We start from the raw sequence: 10,672 nt of genomic DNA, 5'->3' as shown, positions 1-10,672 counted from the left end.
ATGTCTGAAGCATCAGGGAAGCACGACTCTGTCAAGGCCAAGGTTGAAAGAACTCCACTTGGTGTGAAATGCATGGGCCTCAAGAGTGGTTCATTAGGTTCTAAGAAGAAGTTTGAGAAGAAGACGACCAAGATTCCATCAAGAAAGGTGTATCATTCTCAAGCTCGTGACAATACTACCTCAAATGCTCCTGTTATTGAAGATGTCACAGATGAAGAAGAACTTTCTGCTGAAAACTCTCCCATTGGTTCTAATCAAGATGTTGTGCCCGATGTTAGGGCTTCTGTACCTGCAGATGTTTCAACTCAAGAAATTTCTGGGAAGGAATCCACTGCTCGTGAAGATTCAGGTGTACCCACTCATTCTGATGGCTCTTCTTCTCCTTCGAAAGAGGATGAACCAGTGCATGTGACCATTGATGATTCTCAGTCCAAGGAATCAAGCCAGGCTGCTGCCTCTATTCAGAACATCTCTGATGATGACTTTGATAATGTTCTGTTAACTGCTTCTCTGCCTGATAGTGTTACTGCAAGGATCAAGAGAAAAAGAAGGGTTCCTGATGTGGAAGAATCTCCTGCTCCAAAGAAGAAGACCAAGTCCACTCCAACAACTTCCAAGTCTAAGCAAAAAGATGTGAAGGGCAAAGGTAAGCAACAGGAAGTTAAATCCAAGAGTGTCAAGAAGAAGAAGGTTCCACTTGCTGCTGAGGAATCTTTGTCAGATGTTGAGGGGGATGCCGAGGACATCTTGCCTTCTGAGAAGAAGAAGTATGCAGGAAAACGCATTCCTCAGAATGTCCCTGCTGTTCCTATTGACAATGTGTCTTTTCATGCTGAAGGTAATGTTCAGAAGTGGAAGTATGTGTGCCAACGCAGAGTTGCCAAGGAAAGGGAAGTTGGCTCTGATGTACTTGAGTGCAAGGAAGTGGTTGCACTTATTGAAAAGACTGGACTGATGAAGACCATTCTCAAGGTGGGAAGGTGTTATGAAAAACTGGTGAGAGAATTTCTGGTGAATTTGTCTGTGAAAGTGGGACTTCCTGAAAGTATTGAGTTTAGAAAGGTGTTTGTCAGGGCAAAATGTGTTGAATTCTCCCCTGCTGTGATCAACGAAGCACTTGGCAGAAGTGCTGTTGAGTTTGTTGATGAGGAGTTGTCCTTGGATGTGATTGCCAAGGAGATTACTGCTGGCCAAGTCAAGAAGTGGCCCATCAAGAAGTTGTTGTCTACAGGAACACTGAGTGTGAAGTATGCCATCCTTAACAGGATTGGAGCTGTGAACTGGGTTCCTACCCAACATACTTCTGGAGTTTCTACTGCTCTTGTCAGATGGATCTACAAGATTGACACTTCTACTGCTTTTGATTTTGGGTCCTTTGTGTTTGAACAGACCTTGAAGCATGCTGACACTTGTGCTGTGAAGCTGCCCATATCATTTCCATCTCTTCTTACAAAGATTATTCTTCAACAGCATCGTTGGATCATCAGGGCTGATGAGGTTCCTTTTCCAAAGGGTGTTCCTATTACCCTGGATCAACGACTGTTTATGGAGCCACATGTCATAGACATTGCTGTGCCATTTAGCAAGACTTCTGCCCCTGCTCCTGTGAGTGAATATAGCACTAAGGTTATTATTGCTGAATTAATGGATGTTTCTAAGGCTCTACAGGAGACTATTAGGATCAGCATTGCAAGGAAGCTAAAGGTTGATGCTTTACTTCTCAAGCTTCAAGAGGAAGAAGGTCAAGAGGGTGAGCCAAGTGGTGCTGCTGCTGCTCCTCAGGATGCCAGCATTGAAGAAGAGGGAGAATCTGAAGAGCATATAGAAGACACGGAAGGCGACTCCAGTTCTGATGATTAGTTTGTGGTTCTTGTTTTTCTTTTGGTTGTAGTTTGTGTACCCTTTGCCAAATCTATGCTAAAAAGGGGGAGTACATCTGTGTAGCTGTGCAAACTATGTGTTTTGTTGTGTTGATGGCTTTGGTCTGTAATAATTTGAAGACAAGTTCAAGACAGAGGTAAGTAATTGACTGGTTGTTTTGTTTGGTGCTTAGCTTTTGTTCACATTGCTTCTGGTGTGTTGTTTAGCACTGGTTGATAGTTAGTACATTTCTGCTATCATGTTCTTTGTTCCAACTGTGCTTTATGGAGTGTGCTGGTTGATGCATCATTTGAGTGGGAGTCTGCTACTAAGGGGGAGCTTTGGTTCTCTTTGTTTACTCTCTCTGTTTAGTAAATTGTTTTAGACAAAATTTGAAAAAGGGGGAGATTGTTGTTACTTTGTTGTCTCGCATTTTGTCAAAAACAACCGGATGTCGAAGCTGATGTCATGACATCTGCCATTGTGTTGCTAGGACATCAGTCCTATGCTTGGAACGTTAATTGTGGGCCCTTGTAGATTTTATGAAGATATATTTTTATAGTTACTTGAGGAACAAGTAGCTGTACAGGAAGGGTTTGATTTGTTGGTTGTTATTTGTTGAAACAATCTTTGATAAAAGATTGAGTTTCTATCTTCACGTTTGAATTTTGCAACAATATCTTGGAGATTCAGTTTTGATTTGTTGCTACTATCTATTACTTCAGCAAAGCAAACCCTATTGCCCAAGCCACCGCTGCTGAAGACTATAAAAGAACAAAGACCTAAAGCTTGAAGACCACAGAAGCTAATAGAGAGATCGAGTGTTTTAGGATTGTCATTGTTCTTTGTTCTTTGTTGATTGTGATCATATCTTGCTCACTGATTCTATAAAGCAAGGTTATGATCTGTGTTGATTGCATCTGCAAACTCTAATTGTTGATTGTTTGTTACCAATCACTATGGCAGTGATTGAGAGATAGTGAGAGGGGCTCTCATACTTAGGTTGAGGTTCTAAGTAGAAATACACTGGGTAGATTAGGAAGTGAACTATGAACTGTTGTGTTCATGAGTGTCTGTAATTCCTGAAGTTTTTCACTGAACTGGGTTACCAATTCTTGTGTCTTGTTTACTTGTGTTTTTGTTTATTGCTGTTACTGTTAGTCAATTGTCGAACCTGTTGTCCCAGCATCGTGTAGGACAATTGTCCTGTGAGAGAACCAGAATTTCAGTCGCCTACTGCGTCGACACGTCAGCGAAGTGGAAAACTCAGCATATCTTTGAAACCTCAACTACCACTTTTGAAACGTCACCTCTCGTCATAGAGGGTAGAATTTGAACCTACCCCACGCTTACAACGCCTCCCAAGGTTACGTCGTTTGTTTTTTCAAGGCAATCATTCCCTTCTATCATTATGGAGCGCAACTCCCCATCTTCTACACACAATAAAGCGGCCGCTCAAATCCTACACGCGACTTGTGCCACCATCAGTCCCTTGCCTATAAGAACTCCCATTCTCCATCACTAGGCTCTTTCGAAACTTTCACTCTTCTTTCTCCTGACCGCCCCCTAGAGATCCCTCTGCAAGCCGCCGCTTTCAGCACCTCATTCTTCACCCTTTTGACAACTCCTCCACTATGCGACCCAAACACTGAACCAGGAACTCTTCTCGCAAGTCCGCTCCACCTGTTCCCCCATGTCGCGACCAGGCATCCATAGTGTCAATCAGGCCTCCCCTCCCGGCGGGACCCCTCTTGACCAGTCGAAAGTTACGGCCTTTCGCCTTAGGACTTTCCAGTCCCTTCCCCATCCTGTTCAGTCCGCGCCCTTGCTAGAGGCCATCAATCAGCCTTCTGATTATGAGACTCGCGACTCAATCTCGGACCTTTCTTCGGAAGTCGGAGGTTTTTGCCACGAAAGACCCCTGGACAACATCCTTGCTTACAGGGGTTGTAAAGCAGTCGAGCGCTCTTGGTACCGTCGTACGGCCAGCGACGTACACAACTTCCAATTTTTCTACGTGTATGAGTACTTGTTCACCGATCTGGGAATAAAACTCCCCTTTTGTCCCTTCGTTTGTTCGGTACTGCGGGATATCAACGCATCCCCCTGCCAATTGCACCCCAATGCCTGGGCATTTATACGGTGTTTTGAAATCCTTTGCGACGCTGTTCATCGTGAACCGTCAACAACCCATTTTTACTACCTCTAGGATATGGACGCCAAGTCTCTGCAGTCACACGGCTGGGTATCACTGAAGGCCAGGGCCGGCTGCAAATGTTTTAATCCCTTTTGATCTAACGCCAAAACCCACTTCGCTCGAAGATACTTTAAGATCAGAGTGTCTGATGATTATCCTGAAGGCATTGACGAAGAAGAAAATTGCTCAGTTCCCTCCCCTGTTCAACATGGAGGGCACCAAAAAGAGACTCTTCCGCCAAGAACCTGAGACCGACACCCGCCATTCGCCCCTCAAAAAGAAAGTTCTGCCAAGAGCCCCCACTGCCCCGGGCGGAGGACCTGACCTCCGCCCTGTATCAACGTCCGAGGTTGACGTCAAAGATACACAATGGGCGGGGGCGGTGGCCCGGCCAGTGTCAGGGACCAAATCCTTGCATGGCGAGGTTGATATCCCGCCAAGGACCTCGACCCGACCGAGCAGCTCCTAGCTTGACAACCAAAGCCAAAAAAACTCATGCAAGTCAACCGCAACCGTCAGGACCTGACTGACATTTCAATGACCTCCCTTATTGTGTCCCTCGGCAAGATTTCACCTTAGAGAAAATTTCTTCCATCGGCCGCCCCTCACCTTGGGATATCCTGAGAGCTCGATCGCCTTTCTTCTTTCGCACATTAATTCTGAGAGGCAAGAGGAGGAAATGCTGCATAAAGGTTTGGATCGTATGGCTGAGGAAGCCATGGCGAGCTTTTTGCACGCCGAGAGCATCTTCAGGCACGCCTTCCGCCGCTACCACTCTGCCGCCAAAGACGCTGAAAACTTGCGGCAGGATGTGGGTCGTCTTCGGTCTGCCAACTCTACGTACAACGAGAAGTGCGAGGTGTTCGAGGCCCAACTAGTGACCCAGAAGACATCCCACGAAGAGACTAACCGGGCCAAATTCAGCTTGGAGTTCAGGGACAATCAAATTCTTAAACTTGAGAGGGTGCTGGAGGAGCTGAAACAAGAGACGCTGTAGGAAATCGCCGCCAAGGATGAAGCTCTGGCTGTAAAGGAATAGAACATCGCTGCCCGGAACTTGGAGCTTGAAATCTTTCGCGGCGAATTAGCGAGGAAGAATGAAGCTCTCGCCACCGTGAGGAGCTAGGAAAAAACTGACTTGGTGATAATGGAAGCTCAAGCAAAGGTCAACACCGCGGTTCTTGAGGAAAGGCTGAGGAGCGCAGCCGCTTTGGCAGTTGCTATGCTGCGCGAGTACGTATTCTTTCTGGCCAAAGCTCAAGTCTGTCATCTCTTTGGTGACCTTGACCTACGCAAGTGTACGAATCCACCCGGTTTTAAATATCGAACCACAGGGATTGTGAGTGAATAGATTCGGTTCAAGCTTTGAGTCCGAAGGTTTGTTATATTGAGGCAAACATATGTCGAAGTAGTAATAAGGAAAAAGAAAATACAAATTCAGAAATGAAACAGAGAATGAGAAGAAAGAGTGATTTACTTTGGGTTCTTGCTCAACTAATCAATTCAAGTACATCATTCTAAGCACATGTTCTCATGGATCTCCCCTTGATGATATAGCCTAGTTACTCACTTATTGATTCCTCACATAAGCAATTCTCCCATAATAAAAGCTAAGCCCAATTCCTTGTGTACTTAGTCATTTATATGAGGTTTTAGATCATGTAAATTCAGGCCAACAAACCCCAACCCTTCCTCTATTCCTAGTAGCAAGCAAAGAAGGGGTAATCCCACAACAAGTCCCTAATCTATAACAAACTTCCGTTCTATTATAGAAAAGCATAAAGCTAGCACATGTTCTAACTTGAAACATAAAGCATGGATATGGGATTCAAGGAAAGAAGAAGAACATGTGGGAAAGAACTTAAGATTTAACTTAAAAGGAAAAGTCTTACAAGAAAACCAAAGTAAAAGAAGAGAGATTAGCCAAGCATGGCAAGAGCCATGCTTGGCTAAGAACCTTGAACACAAGCTTGGAAGTCCTCTCTCACTCTCCTAGATGATCCTCTACCTCTGAATTTTACAAAGTATCAAAAGATTACAAAAGAAAATGACTAAAATCCTATTTATAGGCAAAAATAAACGAGGCTGGGCTGTTCTGGGCGCTCAGGCGCCAATTCAGAGCGCCTGAGCGCCAATTGCATGTTGAAAAACATGCCTCTGGACCTAATTGGCGCCTAGGCGCCCATTCCCAGCGCCTAGGCGCTTAAGCTCGCCTGAAAAGGACTTTTTGGCTTCTGAAACTCCTCTTTTCAATCCTCTTTAAGTTCTCCATCAATTCCATGCTTCTTGGCCTTCTTTCTCCTTCAGTTTCTGCTCTCCAAACCTAACCAACAAGTCAAGGAAGATTCTAGAAGCTCCAAGAGCTCATTAGCACAAGAGGTCCTTCATAAAACAAAAGAAAATCATGCAAGTCCTAAACTTAACTTAAAATGCAAGAAAACTCCCTATAAAACTACAAAATTACCAAAACAAAACAAAGACTCAAGAAAAGATAAAAATGCATGAGAATGCATGAAACACTACATGAGACACAAGAAAAAGACTCAAAACCTACAAGGAAAAAACATAAAAACATCATATAAACCCGGGTCATCAGGATGTTCAAGGCAATCACCCCCACCGGCTTGGTTGGTTTCGAAGATCCTCTGGGGGTTGGCGATATCGACTTCCTAAGTGCTAGGGACCAAGAAAATGTTAATAATAATGCTAACATTTAATTGTAATATTACTTACCCTCTTTTGTAATTTGATCCATGTTCGGCTGCCCTCTTAGGGCCTTCTCTGTAAGGGAACATGCGTTATTTTTATTGCCAATCCAGCTTGTTAAGTTATTCATGCGCTATTTTGTACGCTTTTCCTCTTAATTCCTGAATTACGTTTAATGATATTGAATTGTGTGAGGGTTTAACTAGGTTTTTTTGCTCAGTATATATCAACCAAGGCTAAAATCACACCTTTCTTCTTAAAGAAACAAGGTGTTTCCTCGCCAAGCGTGTTTGGTCAAGGGCTTTGCCCGCCGCGGCTTTGGTGATCAGGGCCCAATGGCCATTTGGGGTCCCCAAGGCTTTGCCTAGTTAGAAATGCTAACCCTTATTCCGGGGAGGCTTTTTGGATAAGAAGCTTATCCCACACATCGCCAATGGATAACGGTGACTGTGCAGGCTTTTCCGGAGCGATTCTCGGACTCCAAAGGTCGTAAATGGAATTGCCACCTTCAGGGAATTTTTCCCACCGTGCAACCGCCGTTATTCAATTTTTCTCGATTGGTGAAGTCAATCGTAGAAATATTTTTGAGAATACCCTGTCATATATATGTTTTGCAAATACAAACTTTGTATTTTTACATTTTTTATGGACGCCTCATTAAAAAACTCTCGAGATGGAGAAAAAGAGTGAGTCTTTATTTTTCGTCCTTACTGTTTTTCAAAGTCTTCTTGCTCGCCGCATCCCAACGTCGCCTTCCCATGCCCCCGGCTACAACAACTCTCTTAGCTCCACGTCCTTTGTCCCCGAAGTGCTCGCCTTCCACTCATCGCTCTTGAAGAATCCTTCACCTCGCCTAGATGTGTTACTGACCTTCGCCCATCCTCCACCTCGCTTGTTATTGACCTCTTGAACTCACCCTTCTGTCGCCAACCCGCCTTTGGAGCCTTGAATATTCCTCTCGCCTTTATGGCCTTAGCAGCGGCCTTTGCCACTTCCTGTTGCACCGCCTTCCCCGTTTCTTTGTCCTTTAGAAGGGGTCCTTGCGGCGCTGGTAGCTTGACCTTAGGTATTCTCCACTTAGTTGGGTCGCTCTCGCTCCACTCGAAAAGGTCTAAATTATCGTCCAACAATCTTTCCAAATGCAATTCCTGCTAAGCAGTAAGCCTGGATCCAATCGCCAGAACTCCCCTGCTGAATTTTTGCTCTTCAAAATGGGCAATGATATCCGCCCAGTGGCACTCGGCCTTGGAGTCAGTAAACTGACCATCTTTTCCCGTCCTCCTCGAGCTGGGGAGATCCTGTTATGGGCGGCGAACCTTGCCTTCATAACACGTATGCCTAGCAGCAGCACCATTCTCCCCGTACATGCTTAGACAATTATTGTAGCATTATCTAGCTCGCCTTTGGTCGACCGTGATCCTCCCAACTTTTCCGCTATTAAGTGGGTATTTGACCGCCAGGTGAGCCGTGGAAATTAGCGCACACAGGCGGTTAAATTTGTTTCGGCCAATGATCACATTATAGGAGGCCACTACTTGTAAAACCAAGTACCTTACTCGCTGCACCTTCGCATTCTCATCAACGGCAAAGATCGTATCAAGGTCCAGATAACCCCTTACGAAACCTGTTCACCTGAGAAGCCTACCAAGGTTCCTGTGTAGGGAGTCCAGTCTTGATCCGTCAGCCCCAACTTGTCGAACGCGTCGCCATAGATGATGTCCGCTGAGCTGCCTTGGTCTAGAAGCACTCGTCTGACATTGAAGCTGTTGATCCTCACCATGACGACAATAAGATCGTCCTTATGCGTCTTGATGCCCTCGAAATCTCTCGTTGACACCACTATGTCTGAGTGTTGGAAGCCAAAAGGAATTTCCTTGACAGAACTTACCGCTCTCATGTGTCGCTTTCTCGCCGCCTGAGTGTCGCCGCCGCCTCCGAACCCCCTGCAATTGGGTTTATGGTGCCGACCACCGGCTCCATTTCCTTGTTGAAGGTTTCTTCAGCTCCTCCCCTTCCGGTCGCCAACGTTTCGTTTTGATCTTTCTTCGCTGCCGGCTGACGGTTCCCTTGTTGGCGATCTCCTTGCTGGCGGTCTCCCTGTCGCGGTTTCCTTGCTGTCGATCTCCCTGTTGGCGGCCTCCTCGATCATACTGCTTCAGCCGCCCCAATTTGATCAGCTTTTCTATCTCCCTCTGTAGGGTGAAGAAATCATCTGTGTCATGGCCCACCGACCGGTGGTCCTCACACCACTTGGTTTTGTCGATCCCGCTGCGTGGTGGGGGTTCCCTCTGGTCGGATTCTCCAACCATGTGTGTGGCCTTCACCTCTCGTAGAATATCTGTCAAATGTGTGTTGAGCTCCATGTCCTCCTCCCACCGGTGAGATCCATGTGGCTGCCACGGCCGGCGATGATCTAAAGCCTCCCACCGCAGGTACAGCTGTTCCTTAACAAACTTCGCCAGTGACTTCCCCTTCTTCTCCCTGTGCTTGCTTCCTATGCCTTTTTCTTCGCTACGCCTTTCCTTTCCTGCTTGTTTCTCCAGAGCACCGTCACCTTCCTTCTTTGCATGCCTCCGCTTGAACGCGTCATCTTCCTCGTCAAGAATGTACGTGTTTGCTCGAGCTCGTATCTCCACCATAGACCTGGCTGGCTTCCCACTCAGCTTACTGTTCAGCGAGCCAGGCAACAGTCCATTCTTGAATTCCAAGGCATAGGTGCACGGCTCGGAGTCCTCGATCTTTACAGACGTGGCGTTGTAGCGAGCCATGTACTGTTTCAGTGTTTCTCCTTCAAACTGACGCAAATTGTATAGATTGTCAATCATTACTAGCCTGACTTTTCTCGCCGAGAATTGGATCAAGAATTTTGATGAGAAGTCACGGAAGTTCGTGATTGATCCGCGAGGAAAGGTTGTACACCACGCCATCGCCATACTCTTGAAGGTAGAAGGAAACATCCTGCACTTGACCGCATCTGACGCTGGACTGATCACAATTTTTGTGTTGAAGTATAGAAGGTGATCCTTCGAATCGATTCTGCCGCTGTAGGATTCCAACACTAGGTTCTTCATGTTATCTGGAAAGGCGACTTCTTGCACCTCTGCCGAGAAAGGTTCAAACTCAGCAACCACTTCGGCCTCGTGCACGCCTTCATCTTGCTGCTCGTGGCGAAAGAGCTCGAGTTGTTCTTGGAGATACTCATTTCGTTGACTGATGTTATCGACGTTCTGCATCATACGCTGCTAGTCTCTTTGAGTAACTATCTGTTGTGGCGAAGGAGTCAAGTTCTCCGACGGGGCTGGTGACTGTGCCGGAGATCCTTGTTGTGAGAGAGGTGATGGCGGAGTTGGCAGAGGCGGAGTTGGAAGCGACAGAGTTGGAGAAGGTGGCGGAGGAGGTGGTGGAGGTGGAGAAGCAGGTGGTGACAAAGCCAATTGCTCCTGCTGAGCCTCCAGACGATGTGCTCGAACTATGCGTTCCTGCACTTGAGCGCGACACGGAGGCGATACGCGCCTCCGTTCCTGAGAGTCGCGACGTTGTCGACGACGTGTCTCCTTCTATAACTGCCTAAAAGACGCTGAAATGCTAGAAACTCGTCGTAAAACCAGGAATTCACCAGAAATCGGAGCTTCCTGTCACTGTGCAATCAATCCACGTGATCCGAGAGTAGAATGAAGGTATGAAAACCGATAGAAAGGGCAAGGGTTTGAATAGCGTTTTCAATCTAAATCTTTTCCCACTAGAGATTTAACAAATCTCTTCAAACACCGAAGATAAAAGTGCTAAGATAAGAGTTGAGGAAAGCACACAATGATTTTATCCTGGTTCACTTGATAAATCCCTCAAGCTAATCCAGTCCACCCGTTAAGGTGATTTCTTCCTTCTTAGAATGAAGGCAATCCACTAATC

At 46.1% G+C, this 10,672-nt stretch overlaps 2 protein-coding genes across 2 annotated transcripts; one reads left to right on the top strand and one right to left on the bottom strand.

Moving 5' to 3' along the window:
• On the top strand, positions 1-1,860 carry LOC130736150 (uncharacterized). Its single transcript, XM_057587996.1, has one exon. The coding sequence runs from the start codon at positions 1-3 to the stop codon at positions 1,858-1,860; it is 1,860 nt and encodes a 619-aa protein (XP_057443979.1).
• Positions 1,861-8,718: 6,858 nt separating this feature from the next.
• Positions 8,719-9,996, bottom strand: LOC130736149 (uncharacterized). The gene has a single exon (XM_057587995.1). The coding sequence runs from the start codon at positions 9,994-9,996 to the stop codon at positions 8,719-8,721; it is 1,278 nt and encodes a 425-aa protein (XP_057443978.1).
• Positions 9,997-10,672: the final 676 nt, after the last annotated feature.

The sequence above is a fragment of the Lotus japonicus genome, chromosome 2, assembly GCF_012489685.1.
Source record: "Lotus japonicus ecotype B-129 chromosome 2, LjGifu_v1.2".
Lineage (NCBI taxonomy): Eukaryota > Viridiplantae > Streptophyta > Magnoliopsida > Fabales > Fabaceae > Lotus > Lotus japonicus.
The sequence above is the reverse complement of the archived record's forward strand: the minus strand, read 5'-3'. Positions and strand labels throughout refer to the sequence as shown.